Source organism: Ylistrum balloti, unplaced genomic scaffold (assembly GCF_031769215.1).
Source record: "Ylistrum balloti isolate Yb309-2 unplaced genomic scaffold, AGI_CSIRO_Ybal_v1 Utg369760, whole genome shotgun sequence".
Taxonomy (NCBI): domain Eukaryota; kingdom Metazoa; phylum Mollusca; class Bivalvia; order Pectinida; family Pectinidae; genus Ylistrum; species Ylistrum balloti.
Window position 1 is genome coordinate 747,933 of NW_026781959.1, and position 24,265 is coordinate 772,197.

The 24,265-nt window shown below is 33.8% G+C and overlaps 1 protein-coding gene across 1 annotated transcript in view; it reads left to right on the plus strand.

Annotated features, from left to right (window-relative positions):
* Positions 1–17,545, plus strand: part of LOC132543621 (anoctamin-10-like) — a 40,270-nt gene extending 22,725 nt beyond the window's left edge. The window contains exons 8-17 of the mRNA XM_060207136.1: positions 1,440–1,562; positions 3,023–3,456; positions 3,935–4,076; positions 5,904–5,959; positions 6,513–6,587; positions 6,834–7,043; positions 8,072–8,263; positions 8,522–8,656; positions 9,639–9,755; positions 17,112–17,545. Of these exons, the coding sequence (XP_060063119.1) occupies positions 1,440–1,562; positions 3,023–3,456; positions 3,935–4,076; positions 5,904–5,959; positions 6,513–6,587; positions 6,834–7,043; positions 8,072–8,263; positions 8,522–8,656; positions 9,639–9,755; positions 17,112–17,189 (1,562 nt within the window). The 3' untranslated portion in view covers positions 17,190–17,545. The remainder of the gene's footprint in view (positions 1–1,439; positions 1,563–3,022; positions 3,457–3,934; positions 4,077–5,903; positions 5,960–6,512; positions 6,588–6,833; positions 7,044–8,071; positions 8,264–8,521; positions 8,657–9,638; positions 9,756–17,111) is intronic.
* The last annotated feature ends 6,720 nt before the right edge of the window (positions 17,546–24,265 follow it).

Here is a 24,265-nt window from a genome sequence, read left to right on the forward strand (position 1 = left end):
AGTGGTATGAAACTTTGATTGTATTCGTAAGTCACTGAACTCCTGGATATACCATCACTGGTCAGTAGGCATAACAGGGATGAATAACCTTGACACACAGTCAAGGTCACAATGGTTGATTCAAAAAGGTACAGAGCAATGATACCTGAGTATGTGATGTAGATCAGTGCAAATCTTTAATGGTATGATGTGTTTCTGTCAAAGGTCAACTTTCAGTGCTTGCAGAGGTCATTTGTTTGCTTTATCTTTTACTTAATTTATAAACATTAGAAAGTTTGATGTCAGATATGTTCAGAACTGGAAACTTTAACATTACTTGATCAGCCATATGACCTGAAGCAACTGGTACCTGAGTGTGTTAAGTAGACCAACAGTGTTAATTTTTTTCTGATGTATTTTGATTAAAGGTTAGAGGTTAAAGGTCAACTTTAAGAATCTTCTTCTGAAATCCCATACAGCTTTTGCTTCAGTCTGTAAATCCCTCTTTAGGTTTTCTGCAGTTTACATTGACATGTCTGAAGAAAATTAGCTGAAACTTTGCTTAATAATAACAAGTTACAGATCAACTTAAACTCTCTGTTCATGATCACCTTTTTTGGAGAGTTATGGCTCTTTGAACAAAGTAGAAATTTTATGGAATTTATGTATGTATCCCATTTTGTTTCTGTCATACCTAAAGATAATGAGGAGACATTTGGTACGTGGCTTTGTAATAACGAGTTACCACTGAAATTCATGGTTCAGTTTCTTTTTATACATTTTTACATTATTATTTTTGTTGGTCCTTTTTGTTTGTTTGGGGTTTTTGAGGTCATGCTCTATTTTGTATGTGTGTATCATTGTGTTAAAGGGTTTCAGGTAAAGTAGAATTGTTATTTTATAAAGTTACTCTGTCAAAGTACCTGCATTGAAATTTTGAGTGTTGTTACATTAAACCTGTTACAAAGTAAACTTCATCTTTTATTTTTTTGATGATTTTAGTGTAACAAGTTGCTTTGGCCACTAGGGGACATTTATATTCATATGCTTGTCATAAAATTAATTTGCTGATTAGTACTACAGAAAGATTACTTTCTTTGAATTAATTCTTTGATATATATATTCAAAGCTACTTCGCTTTTTGGTGCATAAATTGACAATGATTCCTATGTTACATACAGGCCTCAGATCTGGTATTGGTATTTAAGATATTTACCTTGTAACACACTACAAATAGATGTTTTATCCAGATTTCATATGTAACAATTTTTGAACCTATAAGGAAAGTGTCTGGAACCCAAAAGAAATCAAATTGAAATTCAATTTTTATTATGATTATTTCCCATTTACTGGGGTATGTCGATATGACCAACTCATGTCATCTTAGGACTGGTTTTTCTATGCACTTGTACAATAGATAATGTCTTTTCTGATGGAAGCCTTTGATAAAATGATTGCAGTTAAGAAATATGTCAGCAATGGAATCATAGCCAAGATGTACCCACTACACGACGAAGAGGAGATAAAGCGTTTAGGAGCAGAGTGGTACCAGCTCAAACAGTTTGCCAAAGAACAGCCCATACGTAAGTGAACTTGAAAACGTGTTTTGTACAGCTTTGTCTGTTAATCCTCTAGGATCCGCTCAGACTTCTATATATGTTTGGATTGAACTGCAGTTTTCATTATAGGTTGAGATAGAGTTTATTTTGAGTATTTAAGCTGACATTATTATGTTCTGTAACTCACTCTATTATGATTTTGTTGTCGTTATTTACCCTGTAAACAAAGTTTTTATATACCTGTCAACATTGTTTGGTATTATTCTTTCATTTGTCCAGAAATCCCCAACAATTTTCCACCAAACTTTTCTAAACTCTGAAGGTTTAATCAAAGTTACAAACTATTGTTTTCTTGAACTGCAGTGATATTGGTCTGTTTATGGAAAAGTTACTGCCCTCTGATCTCCTATCACAGATGTTTACAATCTTTTTCAAATTTGGAAGGATTAGTAACCATAACATGAAATTGTGTGTTATAGAACAGCATCTTGATTTAGCAATTTTAGGAGGAGCTATTTTCTCATTTTCTGGGACAAATACAAAATATTAGCCCCTCAATAATAAGCAAGGATAATACAGAAGGTAATGTGAATATTTTCCCTTTATATGGATAGCTCTTTTGTCCACTCTAAACTACGGAACAGATTTGTCACACTTCAAGAAAGGACATTTTCCAGTACTGATGTCAGTAGTTAAATACAATTCTACATCTAAATATGAATTTTGTGTTTAGGCAGTGCTTTCCTTTTGCTTGCTCTGAACACGTGTAAATATTTACCCAGAAATTAAATGAGATGAAATCAGTAAGCACAAATGATCTGAGATTTAGTCTGTAATTTTGTCTGCCACAACAGCAATTTTGGTTCTTTATGACCTTAACTGACAATTTATTTAAAAGTTTAAACGAAATTGAAATATAGCAGTATTCTCTGTCATTAGTAAAATATAGTTTCAGAATGAATGAAATAAATATTTTTGTTTGTACTTTTTATAACTGGTGATACATATAGCTTAATATTATACCAAACTTACTGCTCCTTCCCAGGTAAAACTGTCTTTGCATTTAAACTGATTTATTGACAATTTTTCATTGTTTGTACACAAGATGCAGCTTTCTGATTGGTCAATTTTTCTTTTCATTTCTTCATGAAAAAAAAAACCATCTGGCTCCACCCACTTTTCAATAATTGGAGGAGTCAATGACAACATGCCACCTCGCAGTGGGTCTATTTGAACTCCTTTTTTGTATGAATGAGATATCTGTTTACACACACATTGTGTGTGGATTGCTGTCATTCATGACGTTAACAGGGGTTGTGATATCACTTCAGGGGGTATGATATCAACTTGTTATCAGTATTAAACATATAATAATTAGTGATAGTACCTGGAGGCCTCATGTATACAGTCATATCTACAGTCATGTCTTCATCCACCGTAGTGGTTAATCAAGTCAGTAAAATTTTGAATGTCTCATCTTGCAGACCACATTCGAGATTACTTTGGAGAGAAAATTGGCATGTACTTTGCCTTCCTGGGATTCTACACTGTAGCTCTCATTCCACCAGCCTTCATAGGAATTCTTTATTTGATAACGTCATGGAAAAGCATGTACAGGGAGGCCATCTTTGCTGTCTTCAATCTTATTTGGGCTACAATATTCCTGGAGGCATGGAAACGCTATTGCTCCGAGTTGTCCTTCAAATGGGGACAGGCCCAGGATGTAGAACTGAATCGATCACAAGAACCACGAGCAATGTACCATGGAACTATGGATAAAAATCCTGTGACAGGCAAGCCTGAGCCACACTTCCCGAAATACAAACGCTCACTGAGGTTCTACGGAGTTACTGTTCCTGTTATAGGATTCGGTCTCTTGGTTGCATTCTATATCATGTTGGGGTACTTTTATTTACAGGTAAGATTTTGTTATCGGTATTTTATTTACAAATTTGGTGAACCTAGATGTAGGACGGTGATTTGATATGACCCATTATCTAATTGTTTAACCTTATCTGATGCAATTATCATTTTAATTTTTCATTAATTGATCATCGATACCTTTATAGTTTTTTGTATTCTAGCGAACATAAAATTCATATTTTTCATAATCAAAATGCCAATTGCTAATAATATTTATTCTTATGCCAATTCTAGGTATTTGAAGTAGTTTGGTTTAAGTTACAAGGAAAAATATTACTACAACAACAGAGGAATTCACTTCTATGGATATTGAACACAAAGCCAGCCATTTATGTAATAGTTTAACTAGAGAATAGTATACCAGTGACTATCAAAGGACAGACATTTGAAATCCTCAACAAATAGGATCTGAAGGTTGTCCAGGGACATATGTATATTTATGATCATTTTTTTCTTTTCTGATGTTTCTGCAGGCATGGGCTGATGAAGTGTATGCCAAGGACAAGACCTGGTTTAATATGATATTACTGTACATACCTACTGCAATCTATGCTATCATCATCGGCATTGTCAACAACTTCTACAGGAAAATTGCCAAAATACTCAACGACTTCGGTTTGTAGAATTTATACTATATTTATTAGAAAAAGATGAAAGTTTATTATTGTTATGTGATGGATCTTTGACAGAATTCCAGTATAGATTTCTATTGGTCCTTAGCTGTGCCCTTTTGATTTTGGGACTGATTTTGGAAAAACAAAAAAGCTGACAAATGACCGTCTTATTTTCGGGATTTGACAACAAAAGATTGTATTCACTATATCTCGGCAAATACTGAATAGACCTTTCCCAGATTTCATGTGTCAGTTCCTGTTGTTTTCTAGTTGTGCTGTTTTGAACTTTGAAGTGGTCAGTAAAGTGAAACTGCTTACAGGGGACCTCTTGGATTTCAATGACTGTTTCATTTTCAAATTCTCTATAATTAAGAATGAAAATGGGGGAAAGAAGAGAAAAGGAGGCAGATCCAACTGTTTAAGGGCAAAAAAAGATCAAGCAAAGGCCAGTGCCAAGATGCATGCAGGATCTTTTGTTGATAATTTCCTGTTGCCTTGGAAACATATTTTGTACACAATGCCAATTTCACTGTTTCCATGCTTTTTTTGGCTACATTTATAAAACTGTTCAACTGGTATTTACACAAGTTAAACATCAAAAGTGGAAGACACAGAGGATGAACAATAACATCAGTGTTTAAATCTGTTTGGGCTTTCATTCTAAAAGCTGGATGTGGAAGATAAATGCTGTGCTTTGTGGTTCTTAGTTCCTCTTCATTTGGTTCTTTTGAATAAAGTTGGTATGTTCTTATATTTAATGAATAGTTGTGGTACATTAATTTTAATCACCTGGCCCAAAGGTTCAAGTGAATGTACAATGCCAGTCATGTGATTGGTGTCAAATTTTCCCCTTTCAATGACCAATCTTTATTCAAAGTCACTGAGGTCAAATTTAGTAAAACTTTTAAATGACCACTAGTGATTAACCAGAGTACCTAAAATCATGATTTTTTGGGAAGGATGTTGTTAGAGTTGTGATCAACAAGTTTTGCTAAAAGAAATTATCTGGACCCATATCCAAGAGCACTGAGGTCAGAGTTGTTAAAACATTAAAAAGACATCTTGTGATTAACAAAAAATCCAGAATCATGATATTTGATTGGTCTGTTCCTTGAATTAAGCCCAATACAGTTCAGGAAAAGATATGACATTGACCCATATTTAAGGATCAAATCTGTTTTGATGAACCAAAAGGTATAGCATCATGATATTTTTATAAAGTTGCTTGCATGAGGGTCATTTATTAAAACCTTCAAACAATTTCCGTTGGTTGACAGATTCCAGGGAGATAGAGCTTTAGAAATTTTGTGAAAAGAATAAGCTTGAGCAATATTCAAAGTCATAGGAATAAAATGTGTTTAAAATACAAGCAACTTCTCATGAACTAAGGCATTCAAGTTCAGTGACGTAAATTGTTGATTAAAATGTTATTGAATACAAGGTGTGTGATGCAGGACCATTGGACCTCTTGGTTGTATGTTCATTGAAAATTGGTTTCTGTGACAGAATCTGTGAATTGTTATTTTCACAGAGCTAGAGTAAAGCCTGTATCAGGCCTGTTTCTAATGAAATACTAAATAGCACTCTTATTGATAAAGAAAGTACCACAATCCAGGCTTTATTTCCTACAAATGTAATAGCTATATGGGACGTAAATCTGGACGAATCAGTCAACCTTTAATGGAAAAGGTGATTTTATTTTCCTTTGTGATGTAGTAACATGACACATCTTTGCTATCTTAGAGTTGTTTTGCTGGTTTATTGTTAGATTTAATGATCCCAAGCCAGGTTTAGGCTAAATCAATGTTTTATTTTTTTTATATCACAGAGAACCATCGACTCCAGTCATCCTATGACAACCATCTGATTGTCAAACTCATCCTGGTATGTTTATCTAGATTATGATAGATATCACATATCAATTAATTTGTGGGGAAATAAAAAAAATATGTTAACCTAAAGCCCATTATGGTGGCATTACTTAATACTTCTAAAACCCACTATCAATAACAACAATATTAAGTGTGAAAATAAAATATAAAGCGTTGAATTAAAGAAGAATGAGAAGGGAAAAATATAAAAGGGATGAGAATCAAAAATAAGGAAAAGAATGGAGGAGGAATAGAATAAAAAGCCAAAAATACATAGAAGGAAGGAAATTGAAGGGAAGGAAAGATTAAAAGGAAAGGAGCAGAAAATGGAAGAAAACGGAAAAATAGTAGGATAATGGAATAGGAGGAAAAACATACATGTTTATAGAAGGAAGGAGTATATAATATTAGATAAGGAAATCAATAGAAGAAAAGGGGGCTTTAAAAATAGAATGGAAAATAAATTAAATAAGTTAAAGTATTTGCATGGCTTGAAATTTGATGTAAATATTAATTACTGGATAGAGAAATTGTTTCACTGATGTGATTTTTTTAATCTTTTACAGTTTGATTTTGTGAACTGCTTTATGTCATTGTTCTATGTGGCTTTCTATCTCCAAGACATGACCCTCCTCCGCAGTGTAAGTTATCTTCTATTGTATAACTATGAAAACAAGACCTGTTTGAAATATGATGTGGAATATGAATAAAAAGAACCATTATTTTCAAAATATTCTGTGATTCAAAGATTCAGTGACAAATTTGATGAAAATATAACATGAGTATCTTTACAGACCAGAAAAATTACCACAGTTTCATTGTTCATTGTTAATAACACTTCAATTGTTTTAGTTCAGAAAAGTTTAGGTATTCTTTTGATTCTGTAGCATCTGGCAGCCCTCCTGGTGACCCAGCAGGTAATTGGCCAGGTGAGAGAAGCCATGGTTCCATTCATCTTTGTCCGTCGCAGGAAACAGCAAGTGGATAAAGTGATGCAGAAAGAAGCAGCCGTACAAAAGGTGGAATACTTCAACCAGGAGGTGGATCAGACCACACAGAAACAGGTCAACTTAGAATCTACCATGGACGAGTACGAGGTAAGTTGTAAAGGTCAGGGTTCCTCAGGCCACACAGAAACAGGTCAACTTAGAATCTACCATGGACGAGTACGAGGTAAGTTGTAAAGGTCATGGTTCCTCAGGCCACACAGAAACAGGTCAACTTAGAATCTACCATGGACGAGTACGAGGTAAGTTGTAAAGGTCAGGGTTCCTCAGTCCATACACAAACAGGTCAACTTAGAATCTACCATGGACGAGTACGAGGTAAGTTGTAAAGGTCAGAGGTCATCAGGCCATACAGAAACAGGTCAACTTAGAATCTACCATGGACGAGTACGAGGTAAGTTGTAAAGGTCAGGGTTCCTCAGGCCACACAGAAACAGGTCAACTTAGAATCTACCATGGACAATTACATATTAAGTGTAAAGGTCAGAGGTCATCAGGCCATACAGGAACAGGTCAACTTAGAATCTACCATGGACGAGTACGAGGTAAGTTGTAAAGGTCAGGGTTCCTCAGGCCATACACAAACAGGTCAACTTAGAATACCTACCATGGCCACACAGAAACAGGTCAACTTAGAATCTACCATGGACAATTACATATTAAGTGTAAAGGTAAGAGGTCATCAGGCCATACAGAAACAGGTCAACTTAGAATCAACCATGGACAATTACATATTAAGTGTAAAGGTCAGAGGTCATCAGACTATACATAAACAGGTCAGCCTAAAATCTACCATTCATGAGCACAAGGCAAAGTGAATAAGTTGAATCAGAAGAGCACACAAAAATGCAGCCACAGTCACTCCCTCAAACTCAAATTACTTACATACCCACTATTAATCAAACTGATAGCTTGTTTTGTTCCTTTTTTTCTGTTTTGTTCTTGTTTTGTTTTCTTCAGACATTGGCAGGAAGTTATTTTTTATATAAAAAAGCCATGACTCTTTTGTTACTCAGTTTAACCCAGAACAGAGATATGGGTGTATATGTGGTAAGATGATATTGTCATCAATAATAGTGCTATCAGATTATATAAATCAAACTGTTTGTCTATATTAGGGTACAATGGATGATTACCTGGAAATGTTCCTGCAGTTTGGTTACGTGTTCTTGTTCTCCTCTGCGTTTCCTCTCGCTGCTTTCTGGGCTCTACTCAACAACGTGACAGAGATCAGATCAGATGCATTTAAGATGTGCCGGGTTTTCCAAAGGCCATTTGCTGAATCAGCGTCAAACATTGGTGCTTGGCAGGTTTGTACAGAGTACCTGACCATGTGTATTTTCAGAATCAATTCATACATGAACACACTAGTTTTATTTTGCATATACAACATTACAAATGTTCTATCACAATAAAGTTTTCAGATTAATCATCATTTTCTATCAGAAGGTATTCTGAAATTATTTTTTTGTTTTTGTTTAGTAAATCTAGTAATGAAATACTACCCTACCAGAACAGTTGATCTGATTGCAAGTTAACTGAAGTCTATACTATACTCTCTCCAACAGGTTGCTTTTGAGGTGATTAGTATCATCGCTGTGATCACTAACTGTGCCTTGATAGGGATGGACCCAGAGGTGAAAAAGCTGCTTCCTTCCGACATTAGTGCAGTCAACATGGTCCTCATCTTTGTGGCTGTGGAAGTAAGTTCCTGTAGACGACATTTAATCTAAGTGAAGAAATCTTGTTACACCCAATAGCAGTGTTACCATAACAGGACCTGAGTGTATTCTTCTGTTTACAGTAAACAATGAAATGTTTAGTTTTGTTATTGTTGTTACCATATTTATCCACCAGTAAGCCCAAGCTTGGTTATACCTTCAATAAATATTTAAGTAGTTACCATGGAAATGCCAACAAAAGCTGTTTTATAATTGTTCTGTATTCAGCCCATTTACCTACACCTCCATTATACTTTTTCAGGAGTCTCCATGTAATTCTTTTTTTGTTCATATTTTGCCCTAGGTTTGTTGAATTGAGTTTGGATTATGATTAAATTAACATGTTGGTACTTTTAGCCCACCATCATCAGATTTTCTTGAGAAGGACTTGATGGTTCTTTCCTAAATTCCATGTGTAGGTTTCCCATGGTCCCTAGTTATGCCTGTTTTATTTTGGGTATGATAAAAAAAACCAAATGGCCAAAAGGCAGCCATGTTGGATTTTAACTTTGAAAGTTTGTTATTGCTTCGTCTTGAGAAGTACATAATGGATCTTTCTCAAATTTCATATGTAGGCTCTCCTTGGTCCCTTGTTGTTCCAGTTTGATTTTGGGACCAATAACAAAAACAAAATGGCCGAAAGATGGACATCTTAGATTTTGACTTTGAAAGTTTGTTATCACTATTTTTTGAGAACTATTGTATAGATCTTTGTGAAATTTCATGCATAGGGTTCTTTAGGTTCCAAATTGTGCCTATTGAGTTTGGGACTGGTCAGAAAAACAAATGGCCAACAGGCAGCCTCTTTGATTTTGCTATTTCTGACAATTTCAAGCAATGATGGGTGTAAAGATCCCTCTGGGATCTCTTGTCTTATGTGCTTATGTTTTTATGTCCACAGGATTCCTTGCTTGTTAGAAACAAGTCAATTTTTCACTACAAAACTTCTTTCTGGTGTTTACAGCATTTGATCCTTGGAGTGAAGGGAGCTGTGGCCTACTGTATCCCAGACACTCCCAAATGGGTAGAAATTGAGCTGGAAAAAATGATGTTTCAGTCCAAGCAAGCCCTGCAGGCTGAGGTAGAAATTTCTGACCTTCTCTGTATTAACAAAAATCACAAAGTCTTCAAGAGATGTATGAGATGTTGATAACTCAAAACTAACACCCTTCATAATACAGGTTTGTGGGTATGGAGAAATATATATCAAAAAGCTACATCAGGGACTGAAAAAAGCTGATTCCAAAAATACTTTAGATCAGGCCTGTAACGTTCATTTTGTTGATAGTGACACTAACGCGGTATCCTTTGTAAATGACTGAATCACGAAGATCTACAAGGCTCTTGTTCAAGGATCCATATTAAAATATAACATTGATGTAGTTTCAAAACTCATGTTTTAGTGTTGTTAACTTATGTTTTGAAGATATTCTTGGTCAATTCCAAACTCAAGATGACAACAATGGTCTTCGTCAATTCCTAATCTGCACAAAATATATAAAGTTTATGCTGTTTGTAATTTCTTTATTGTTGCCATTTTTAATTTTCATATTCTGGGTTTTTTTACAACTAACTATTTCTGAAGGACCAATAAAGAGATCACCATGAAATATGAAGAACATGTTCAGTTGGGGTTCTAGTTGTGCTTGCCACTATCGGTCATATTAGAATGTTGATACTTACAGTTCGGTTACCGAGTTTGAATTTTGACAAAAGACCTTGATGTTTTTTACCTTTTATCTGACACAATATTAGTCATCAGCTTTGACAGTATCTTTTTTGAAAGAAAAGAAATTAATAGGCAGCATTAGGCACCATATGATTCATCAAGAAATTTTGGTCAGGTACCATAATTATTGGATTATTGACATGACTGTAACAACAGGTATATATTTAAAAGGAAAGAAAAAATCAGTCTTGCAAATAGAACCAATTAAGTCATCAATGGTAGGCACAAAGATCCCTCTCAAATTATTTTGGCCCCAATTTAAACCTAAAATGATGATCTTCGATGTTGTTCATAATTGCATTCAGTATCCAAATTAATGTCAAGTTTCAGCTCAGTTGTTCAGAAAGTGTTTTTTGTGATATACTAGGGCTGATTGATAAGGCATGAGCATTGTATTGAAGAAGTTAAGTGGGGAGGTCCTTTTTCAGCTCTACTATTCCCTGTCTATTTAAGTCTGTGAACCCATAGACTGGTGTCATTTGGTCAGTTTATGTAGAAGAGGTAGCACTCTAAAGTAAACCAGGCAAATGACTTTTGCAAAATGGACAAAATCGCTGAAACAGCAGTGATTCAATATTTGCATAAGAATGGTCTAGCACCTAAGGATATCCATACTGATATGGTAGCAACACTAGGGAATGATGCCCCTTCATATGCTACAGTGAAAAGGTGGGTGGCAGAATCTAAGCGTGGCAGGCAGAGCCATGGGGATGATGCCCGTCCTGGAAGGCCTGTCACTGTTGCAACCCTTAGAAATGGTCAATAAAGTCTATGATGTTGTTATGGCTAACAGGCAAGGTACAGAAAGATATATAGCCAGTACATTTTCTCAGGAAAGAGTATGTTCATTTCTTACGGAAAATCTTGCAATGGAGAAGCTGTCAGCCCGTTGGGTACCAAGACAGTTGATCAGAAGCACACCAGATGAACTTTGTTGCATTCTCATCTGAACCTTTTATAGGCAGATCCTGCTAACTTTCTGCAGGGGTGTATGACTATGGATGAAAGGCGGTTCCATCATTTCACCCCAGAGGCCAAACAACAGTCTAAACAATGGAAACACCCTCATTTACCCCTCCAAAGAACGCAAAGACTTCCATCAGCTGGGAAGGTTATTGCCTCAGTTTTCAGGGGGATGCTGATGGTATTCTGATGGTAGATTATCTGTCGAAGGGACAAACAATCAATGGCACATATGTATACATTCTTAGGCAGTTATGAAAAAATTTAAACTCAAGCACTGCAGAAACTTCAGTAAAGGTGTGTTGTTCCACCAGGATAATGCCCCTTTTCTCAAGTCTGTCATTGCCATAGCTGCCATTAAGAAATAATGGGTTTGGAGTTATTGAGAATCCTCATTTATCCGATCTCACTCAATCAGATTATCATCTATTTCCAAAATTGCAAAAGGCCATTTCTGGTACCCACTTTCGGTCAGATGATGATGTCATACATGCAAAGAAAGGACTTCTTTAAAAGTGGCATTGAGCCCCTTAAATATGACTGGCAAAAGCGTATAGGTACTAAAGGGGATTATGTGGAAAAACAATGCCCTCCAAAAGTCAAGCCCTTAGATATGAGGCTCACAACTTATCAATCAGTCCCGGTATAAAATCAAATAAAATGAATTGTATCTTAACTCTTAAAATTGAATTCATGACCAAATATTCAGTATTTGAATTGACTAACATTTTGGAATGTTCGATTTTCTGAAATGAAATTGAAAAATTTTATTTCCTTTTTTTTTCCCCTTTATGTAGTAATTTTCTTTTGGTTAAGAAAGGGTGTAAATTAAGCTTAGAACCTCAGAAAACTGAATTTAATGAACAGATATATTGATATGTGTAAAGCTCACATCATGATATTAGTGGTAAGAAAAATATAGTAGATTGGAAATACTTCAATCAAACTTTTCTTTCTCTCTCTAAAAGGAAAGAGTCATGCATTGGAACAGTTAGACTGTTTCAAGTTTCAATTAATCAGGCAAAAGTGTATAAGACTTCATAAAAGATAATTATAACAAGACAAAGTGGGAAATTGTATATAGTAAAATCTATTGTGTCTAAGTACAAAATTGGTCTGATGTCTTACAGGTGATTTAGTGAGCTAATACTAATTAAAATTACATTCATTTTTCATTTCTTTATTCATTGTACCATTTATGGAACATACTTTGTCTTTATCTCTAGATATATCCTGTATCATTCTAGAACATCTGTTGTCTTTACCTCTAGATATATCCTGTATCATTCTAGAACATCTGTTGTCTTTACCTCTAGATATAGATATATCTGTTGTCTGTACCTCTAGATATATCCTGTATCATTCTAGAACATCTGTTGTCTTTACCTCTAGATATATCCTGTATCATTCTAGAACATCTGTTGTCTTTACCTCTAGATATATCCTGTATCATTCTAGAACATCTGTTGTCTTTACCTCTAGATATATCCTGTATCTTTACCTCTAGATATATCCTGTATCAGTTCTAAAACATCTGTTGTCTTTACCTCTAGATATATTCTAGAACATCTGTTGTCTTTACCTCTAGATATATCCTGTATCAGTTCTCATCTAGAACTGTCTTTACCTCTAGATATATCCTGTATAAGAACATCTGTTGTCTTTACCTCTAGTTCTAGAACATCTGTTGTCTTTACCTCTAGATATATCCTGTATCATTCTAGAACATCTGTTGTCTTTACCTCTAGATATATCCTGTATCATTCTAGAACATCTGTTGTCTTTACCTCTAGATATATATATCCTGTATCTAGATATATTCTAGAACATCTGTTGTCTTTACCTCTAGATATATCCTGTATATCATCTGTTGTCTTTTCTAGATATACATCTGTTGTCTTTACCTCTAGATATATCCTGTATCATTCTAGAACATCTGTTGTCTTTACCTCTAGATATATCCTGTATCAGTTCTAAAACATCTGTTGTCTTTACCTCTAGATATATCCTGTATCAGTTCTAGAACATCTGTTGTCTTTACCTCTAGATATATCCTGTATCAGTTCTAGAACATCTGTTGTCTTTACCTCTAGATATATCCTGTATCAGTTCTAAAACATCTGTTGTCTTTACCTCTAGATATATCCTGTATCATTCTAGAACATCTGTTGTCTTTACCTCTAGATATATCCTGTATCATTCTAGAACATCTGTTGTCTTTACCTCTAGATATATCCTGTATCATTCTAGAACATCTGTTGTCTTTACCTCTAGATATATCCTGTATCATTCTAGAACATCTGTTGTCTTTACCTCTAGATATATCCTGTATCAGTTCTAAAACATCTGTTGTCTTTACCTCTAGATATATCCTGTATCATTTCTAGAACATCTGTTGTCTTTACCTCTAGATATATCCTGTATCAGTTCTAGAACATCTGTTGTCTTTACCTCTAGATATATCCTGTATCATTCTAGAACATCTGTTGTCTTTACCTCTAGATATATCCTGTATCATTCTAGAACATCTGTTGTCTTTACCTCTAGATATATCCTCATTCTAGAACATCTGTTGTCTTTACCTCTAGATATATCCTGTATCATTTCTAAAACATCTGTTGTCTTTACCTCTAGATATATCCTGTATCAGTTCTAGAACATCTGTTGTCTTTACCTCTAGATATATCCTGTATCATTTCTAAAACATCTGTTGTCTTTACCTCTAGATATATCCTGTATCATTCTAGAACATCTGTTGTCTTTACCTCTAGATATATCCTGTATCATTCTAGAACATCTGTTGTCTTTACCTCTAGATATATATATCCTGTATCAGATATATCTGTATCATTCTAGAACATCTGTTGTCTTTACCTCTAGATATATCCTGTATCAGTTCTAGAACATCTGTTGTCTTTACCTCTAGATATATCCTGTATCATTCTAGAACATCTGTTGTCTTTACCTCTAGATATATCCTGTATCATTCTAGAACATCTGTTGTCTTTACCTCTAGATATATCCTGTATCATTCTAGAACATCTGTTGTCTTTACCTCTAGATATATCCTGTATCATTCTAGAACATCTGTTGTCTTTACCTCTAGATATATCCTCATCTGTTGTCTTTACCTCTAGATATATCCTGTATCTTTACCTCTAGATATATCCTGTACATCTGTTGTCTTTACCTCTAGATATATCCTGTATCTTTCTATAAAATCTGTTGTATTTACCTCTCTATTTATCCTGTATCATTCTAGAACATCTGTTGTCTTTACCTCTAGATATATCCTGTATCATTCTAGAACATCTGTTGTCTTTACCTCTAGATATATCCTGTATCATTCTAGAACATCTGTTGTCTTTACCTCTAGATATATCCTGTATCATTCTAGAACATCTGTTGTCTTTACCTCTAGATATATCCTGTATCATTCTAGAACATCTGTTGTCTTTACCTCTAGATATATCCTGTATCATTCTAGAACATCTGTTGTCTTTACCTCTAGATATATCCTGTATCATTCTAGAACATCTGTTGTCTTTACCTCTAGATATATCCTGTATCATTCTAAAACATCTGTTGTCTTTACCTCTAGATATATCCTGTATCATTCTAGAACATCTGTTGTCTTTACCTCTAGATATATCCTGTATCATTCTAGAACATCTGTTGTCTTTACCTCTAGATATATATATCCTGTATCTAGATATATCTAAAACATCTGTTGTCTTTACCTCTAGATATATCCTGTATCATTCTAGAACATCTGTTGTCTTTACCTCTAGATATATCCAGTATCAGTTCTAAAACATCTGTTGTCTTTACCTCTAGATATATCCTGTATCATTCTAAGACATCTGTTGTCTTTACCTCTAAATATATTTTCCTATACATCAAAAATTGAATACATAGATAAATTAACACATTACCAAGTAGAACGTTTTCTTCTTTGGTTTTCAATTTTCTAGAGATCAAGATCTTGACACAATGCTTTAAGTATTTGTGTTAACATTCAGGTAAGGAAACCCAAAAACCTTCTGCTAGTGTTCACCTTTTTAATATATGTACAAAGTCTTTAAGATAAAAAAAAATCAGTCTCAAAAATGTCTGCTACATGTAAGATAGTAATCAACACATTATGATGGCTGTCATAGCAAAATATCTATTTAGATATTTCAGTGTTGAGAAAACTTGTTGAATCCACTTTTCAGTGTTATTTATGTCAATTAAATAAAAAAAAAAAAAATGAAACAAATTCTAATATTTTTGGGATATTATCTGTCTGTTCCCAAGGCAGTCATTCTGCATCATATTATCTTTAAACATCACACACTTCCTGTCACTGTTCTCTACCCTGACATCACACTTCCTGTCACTGTTCTCTATCATTACATCATGTTTCCTGTCACTGTTTTCTACCCTGACATCAAACTTCCTGTAACTGTTGTCTACCCTTACATCACACTTCCTGTCACTGTTCTGTATCATTACATCACATTTCCTGTCACTGTTGTCTACCCTTACATCACACTTCCTGTCACTGTTCTCTATCATTACATCACATTTCTTGTCACCGTTTTCTACCCTGACATCACACTTCCTGTCACTGTTGTCTACCCTTACATCACACTTCCTGTCACTGTTCTCTATCATTACATCACGTTTCTTGTCACCGTTTTCTATCCTGACATGACACTTACTGTTACTGTTCTCTTCCTTGACAACTCACTTCCTGTCACTGTTCTCTATCCTGACATCACACTTCCTGTCACTGTTCTCTATCCTGACATCACACTTCCTGTCACTGTTCTCTACCCTTACATCACACTTCCTGTCACTGTTCTATATCATTACATCACACTTCCTGTCACTGTTTTATATCATTACATCACACTTCCTGTCACTGTTCTCTACACTGACATCACACTTTCTGTCACTGTTCTTCACTTTTACATCACACTTCCTGTCACTGTTCTTCACCCTTACATCACACTTCCTGTCACTGTTCTCTATCCTGACATCACACTTCCTGTCACTGTTCTCTATCCTGACATCACACTTCCTGTCACTGTTCTCTACCCTTACATCACACTTCCTGTCACTGTTCTATATCATTACATCACACTTCCTGTCACTGTTTTATATCATTACATCACACTTCCTGTCACTGTTCTTCACCCTTACATTACACTTCCTGTCACTGTTCTCTACCCTTACATCACACTTCCTGTCACTGTTCTCTCTCCTGACATCACACTTCCTGTCACTGTTCTCTACCCTGACATCACACTTCCTGTCACTATTATCTACTCTTACAGTTCACACTTGTCACTGTTCAGGACTCTAACGTATTTAATGAAGCTTCTGCTATTGATTGGTTTATTTCTTTCCGTTTAGTTTCATTCATTTTCTCAGTGTGCTTATTACCAATGGAAGTTCTTTTTTTTTAACAATTCATGATTGTCAAGTTCTGTCCAAGTTAGCATTCTTGTTTTTAATGATGTTATCAAAACCCTTGAGGCAAACATTTTATCAAAGTATCTACTGTAACATGTAGATGTGTAAGAGAAAAATGGAAATAAACAGTATCATGGCCTGTTGTTTCTGCCCATGAAAATTTGTAAGGAGTAACAAAATTACAATATGAACATTTTTTCTGTTCATGCTTATAACAACTACATATTCTTTTAGTAATAAAGCTTTAAATACATATTTTTTCAATTTGATTTTTCTCCGCAGAGGGTAGCTGCTGGATCGAGTCAGCAAAAGAAACTGGGAGATTTGCTCAAGTTGGAAACCAGAGAGACGTCCATTTAAGTGTTTCATCTTTCTTTACCTTGGTCTTTGTTAAATGTTTGATAGTGTTAAAGAGTTTCTTGTTGTTTTATAGGAAAAGTACTGTATGTACAAGTTAACAAAGCTTTACATAAGATTTCTTCTTTAACCTGCTGTTTAATAGTTTAATATATATATATATACACAAAAACAGTTTTAACATTTTTTTGGTAGCAATCCAAATTGTTTTATAAAAATAACAATGTAAACACTTAATATTATCAACATATCTTTTACATCAGTTGGATACTTGTCTTTCCATCCCTGCTGAATTTAACTTCACCTTAAATTGTTTATAAAAATATATATACCTTTCTATATTTATATCAAAACACATCAATCACAAATAATATTAATAAATAATAATGGTTTGCTAGGAGTTTTTTTTGTTTGAATATATTGTATTTTGTTGATATTTAAATCTTGCGATTTGACTGCCAGAAACAAACTTTCTTACTGCATAATTGTAGAAGAGCTTTCTTTCAGTGATAGGATCTGCAGGTTGCTTACTATAATTTTTTACTTTTTTTAATCTTTCAATTTGTTATTCAATTTTTGTTTATTTTTGTTGATAATATAAAAAATGATTTATATTTACATGTATACAAGATTGTCATGATATTAACTAAGGTTTAGAAAAATTTCAAGTCAGTTTATTGACTTGCATTGACAAAGAAGATTGAGACTAAGATTTGTTTCTTCGGGTTGCTATGGAGATTTGGTTTCTGAAAAGTATTCAGTTGTATCTTGTCTCATCAGTCAGCAGTCAAATCTATTTCCTCAAGGTGTGGGAACTTATGTTGACTGATGAAAATGGCACGAAACAATCATTTTGTTACCGGAACAATTCATGATTATCAGATTGTAAGTATTTTTTTTCAATGAAGCAACCATCCTGGACACTGTTTTACATAAGCAATTGTAATCTTTTGTCAATATTTCTGAAAACTATGCTGTATTGGTGTATTTTGACGAGAACTCCCGTGATAAATTTCAGGTTGACTTCAAATTAAGTATACATTTTCTGTAATCAATGCTATCAGTTTTTTTAACCTTCTACTCATTTAAGTAGAAAATATTTTCAGAGGAATTCTTTTAATTTTGGTATTTAAATTGATAATATTTTACTCTGAGTTCAGCTTCTCTTAATGTTTAAGTAATCCATCTAGGAAATGCTTGGTGTCGCTGGATCAAAGGTAAACAGCCCAGATATTTGAGAAGAAAAAAGAAAAAAAGAGAGAAACATATTTGGACACTGATTAGGTTCAATTTTGATGTAAATACCTGAAAGTCTGATAAATAATGAGAATGGTGACTACTGAAAACTTCAATAATTTCTGAATTTTCTTCTTATTTTCACTAACCTCAAATGGGCAACATGTATTGTTGGCTCATTGGACAATTTTCATGCCTTCAAACTGTTTTTAGAGAATTAAAACAGACATTCTAAAGCTTTTTTCCATGACATTTCAGAAACATCATGAGGAAGAGAAGAAATGATTTTCAGTGTTCACAAATCAGTTTTATATCTCTACAAGTCACATACAAATAGACTAGTTCTTTAAGGATCATTCATTTCAGAAGTTTACACCATTACATAACAAAGTATCTATAAAATAATTACACCTTGTTAGGTGTATTTCACTCCAACCAGAATTTCTCTGAGATTATTGATAGACTAGTCTTAAAAAGGAATTGATTAGGTGAGATCTGTGAGATTACATAGGATTTGTAGGACTGATGGGACATGATGTTATTTAATCATCAGTTATATTATTATACATCACAGGGAGTGAATTGTCATAAAACGATATAAACATGTATTTTTGGGGAGTATTTAAATAATCTGTTGGATATGATGAAAAACTAGAAAGTCTGTTTCATCAAATTATATCTGTCTCTATTACAAACAGTTGGGGCATGTTTTAAATAATCACAGTTTAGAAGCAACAATTGTGTTTTGTATAGCCCTTAATTTTTGTCTCAGAAACATTGAGAAAACAACATTCAGTCATTAATACTAAACATGATAGGTAATTAATTGAATTCTTTCCTCCAAACCTTGGTGTAAGTTACAACAGAGAAAGAATTGATGTTATGTATTTTCTTGTTGATGAAAATATTTCTTTTGTGACTTTTAAGGTTAATAGGGTATCTGACACCTTTTTGTTGTGACAATGAAGGCTGATAGGGTAAATATATACTTGTACAGTGTTAATACCAATACATTAACTAACCAGAAAGACATGTGATTTAAGATATGGTAAATGACACCCAGTGTTTAACCTTCACAACTTCCTTGTCGTTGGCCTGCAAATAGTGGATGTTTGCCATCCACATGGTTGTTCCAGAGTAATCAATTTTAGTAAATCAACACGAGTAGGAAATATCAGTATAATTATGGAACTATCTTTTTTTTGGCAGCTATGTATAGCTGGGCATTAAGTGTATTAGCATCAGTGTAAAATGAAGGAATTTTTAAGCATCTTGCCATTTAAATGCAAATCCTGTTTTTAAGAAAAATGAAATGTGAGAACTGTGCCCCATTTCTGTGTTCAAATTGAGGGTTTATTACATGTTGTTCCTGCTGGTAAAATTTTTAAGTCAGTGTTTTTGTCCTACTTATCTTTACAACAAATTGGCTGTAAATATCAAATGTTTGCCTTTGTATTTGACAGTAATAGACCTAAGAGAAAATTGTTATATTGTGACATAAGATATCAGGTGACAACTCAAGGGTTAATTAAAAACTTGTCAGAAAAACAAAACAAAACAGTACATTTAATTATAGAATTTGAACAAAAAACAACTCATTACCAATCGAGGGAACCTGTCACAAAATGCCAACTATGAGTGATGTTTGATAATGTATGAAGTGATCATACAAGGATTTATTCACAATTAGAGTTTAGAAAACTTGTTAGAAATGATATACTATTTCAATGCATACTTTCATTTTTCACCACAAATATCGACTTGTTTTCTGTGTATTTTGAACTGAATCAAATTATACATTGGACTTAATTTCAATGCATTACACGATACATAACTTGTGCCTTGTGCCTATGTCTGCTTTCAATTACTTTGAGATTTATTTGAATTCAGATGAAATTTCAGCTTCCAGTACTGTGTCATTTTTTATGAGAATTTAATAATGTGTCCATATTAGATATTGCTTACTCCATTTAGGGCCAAGTAGTCCTTGCCAATTTATAAATTGATTAAATACTCAACTGTTATGAAGATTCCCATCTGTCAAACACTTATATCATATTGTAGTTACTTCTTGTTCATCAACATCTATTTCAAAATGCATTGCATTTTTAAATGCTGCATGAGAATGGTAGAATGAAATAATTCTTTATTTCTTGGAAGCTGTTGTTTGTGAAGAATTTAATAGGAAGTAAATGTTCCGAATGAAATCATTCTTTATTTCTTGGAAGCTGTTGTTTGTGAAGAATTTAATAGGAAGTAAATGTTCCGAATGAAATCATTCTTTATTTCTTGGAAGCTGTTGTTTGTGAAGAATTTAATAGGAAGTAAATGTTCCGAATGAAATAATTCTTTATTTCTTGGAAGCTGTTGTTTGTGAAGAATTTAATAGGAAGTAAATGTTCCGAATGAAATAATTCTTTATTTCTTGGAAGCTGTTGTTTGTGAAGAATTTTGAAATCAGTAAATGTTCAGTTACTTGTAATATAATATGCTATGTTGACATAAACTGACCCTTACATCCTTATGGTTACCTTCACCCGTTATTGTATAATTTGCACCGTCAATGTATTCACTTTTTATTCTACACAAACTATGATTATAGCAATTTCTACCGTGCAATACTTATGATCATGGTTGGTACTGCATATTATATTTACTACATATACAAATAATGTAACAGTTTTATTTTTGTCAGATATCATTCATATATACTTCTAATATATTCACATTGTTGTGTGTGAGCGTAATCATCAACATATATTGATCACTCTCAGCACTTGAAATGTCATTTTGATATGCCTTCAGATGTGTGGGTGAATTTGTTTTTATTCTGCTCTTGATTATTCCCTATTAACCCATTTGTCACACTTTTCTTTCGTTAACAGTTGATTAAAGTTATTAAATGCTTTTTAATTGATTCTAATAGTTTTTATATTGGTTATTTAGGAGAGAAAATGTGTAATTGAAATGCCTTGCGAAGAAGCCAAAGGTCAGGAGAAAATAAAGGTGATATGTGGCATTTTGTCTGTAGTTTTTATTACATTGATTTCTTATCAACTTGTTGAAAATAAAACCGAAACTAATAGTTCTTCTCTGCAGTCAATTTTCAGTTATTTTAATTCGCCTATAAATTTTCTCAACAGTTTTTCCAAGTTATGAATATCCTAATTATTTTCAATTATTTTCATAATTGGTTACTATTATTGGATCTTAAACCTGGAGTGTGTTAGTAAACTTGTTAAGTAATTTATCACAGCCTACACTGACTCATAATTGACAGTTTTGAAGGTATCAAGGGAATCATTTAACTCAAGATACCAAAAGGCCATGAGCTGGAAACTCTACCATCATATATATATATGATACAGGATGGTGGGTGTGGCAGGTCTGTCAGTGTTGCTATTCATAGTACTGTATACTTGGAAGTTTTCACCCTAGTTAATTACAGCCCTTTTCACTCATAAACATGGAGGGTGAATTTGTTATACTATATTCAGAGGGTGAAATGAAAATAACTTGGGGTGAAAGTAGCCTTGTATAGAGCACATGTACAGCAAAACATAAGGTTGAGGGAGTATGCTTATGCTAAGCAAGGTAAAATTGGAGAAATTCTGGATATGAATATTGACTATTAGTATCGGCCTCGGGTTTTATATTATACATATGTCAAAACACTTTGGGTGTTTCTGCATGCTTAATGTATTACTATTTGTTACACAGGAAAATTCATGACATAAGGAAATCAGATCAAAATGAATGTGTAGGTTTTTTTTCAGTTGTTTTATTTGCCTGAATATTATAATTTATTTCATAAATATGATACCATATTTTCCTGTTCTGAAGAATTACAGTAATTGAAAAGTTGAAATGTTTGATTGTTACAATGGTTATGATATAAGAGGAATCAAATGAATTGAACAAAATATATATTTTATTAGATTATGATAATGCATTGAAACCTTTACACACTTGTTAACGAAACCTCTCCATTTTATGTCTGTTTAGAAATGAATATGAAATAAAATATTTCTTTGTCTTTCGTGTTTGATATTGATTTGTTGATTTGGCTAAATAACTTTACCCATATTTTTCATATCAAGTAAACGATTACACAAGGGATTGAATTTTCTTTATTTTTAGATCACTTGGTCTGAAAGACTGGAGAGCTTATGCCATGGCGCGGCATCTGTCATTCCTCAATTTGTCGTTGGTCAATTTCTTAGCTTTTCTGACCTGAAGGGCCAGACGAGCTTTAGGGATACCACAGCATCCATTGTCAGGTGTCCCACGTCCATCTGTCTGGGTCCTGATGGGCAAGGCTCCGCAGGAAATATTTATTGATTTCTTGAAAATGTATCTTTTTCTGCAGGATATTGTCTTAATTTGGTCTTAAGCATTTTTCGGTCAAAGGAAATCAATTTTGTATAAATGGTGGGTCTCATCCCCTAGTCCTTCTGTAGGAATGATTGGGTTTTGCCCAAATTTGGTCTGAAGCATTTCTAGGTAAAAGGAAATCTGATCTTGGGGCCCCCTGGGCGAGAAGGGTGGGGCTCAATGGGGGGAAATAGAGCAAATTCTATTAAAATCCTACTCCTCCTGTAGGAATGAATTGATACAGGGAACAGATAAATGTTACCAAATATTTCTCACCCTAGGGTTGAGACAAGCTACACCTGCTCTTTGCATGTTCTGAAAACAAAGTGACACTACTGACTTGAAGTGTAATCACTTTTATGAGGTCAAACACATACATCAGTTTGTCTGCTACTGAAATCTTGTGCTATCCTTAAAGTTGAAAATCCTGTGTTATCATCAAGATTGAAACTCATCTAAATCCACAACTTATTACCGAAATATATTTAAAGTATCGTTTTATTTTTGACATTTCACTAGCATGTATACTAGAATTATGTTTTGTGTAAGATGAAATCACAATCAAGTGTTAAGGGTCTGAGGGGCGGGTCTTGTCAATATTAATATGCTATCCACAAGTGAGCAATAGGGATACCCCAGGGTCCATCCATCTGGCATGTGGCAACCTTATCTAAAAAAAGCTACTAGTCATGAACGACTGACAGGATTTTGAAAAAAAAATTGGTCAGAAGCATCCTTGGGGGAAGTTTTTTGTATAAATGGTAGCTTAATATATTTTGGACAGAGGTTAGAATTAGTTATGTTTGATGTCTTCAGAGACACTGGTGGTATAAAAAAGTCTCCTTTTGCTGTCATGTAAGATTCCAAAATATCACTACAAGAGCTGCACTCAAACCAAAATGTATTTGTATTTAATACCACAATAACCATCCGTCATCGATTTGTTATGGTTGACTGGAACTCTCATTAAATCGATTCCGTACGTGGCCTATTCGACATCCTCGTTTCCATGAAGTTTGAAATATTTTACTGACTCCTGGCATGTTTTGACAAAGTGGAGAAATCTAGTGACTCCGAGTTCCAGAGTAATAAAACGAAAAATATTTAATTCATTACATATTTATATACATTATAAGTTAAAACAGCGTTACAATTGATACTTGCAAGATATTATGTAACATTCACCGCAGAAAAGGCCAACAGCGGACTTCGATCACTGAAGAAATTGTGACATTAGTAGGTTCGCTATTCCAAAAGTTCAGATTTAAAGTTAAGCGACTTGTAGGAATCGGTCCATCAAACAATCTGTCTGATTTTAATTTGACTACTTACCCTTTGATTTATGTAGTTGTTTAAACAATAAATGTACTTAGTATATACAATTCATAGAACATTACTTGCAATATCCATTTCGTTATTTCAAATTGTATATGTGAATATTTTATTGATTTATTTTTTTCTTTTTAAAG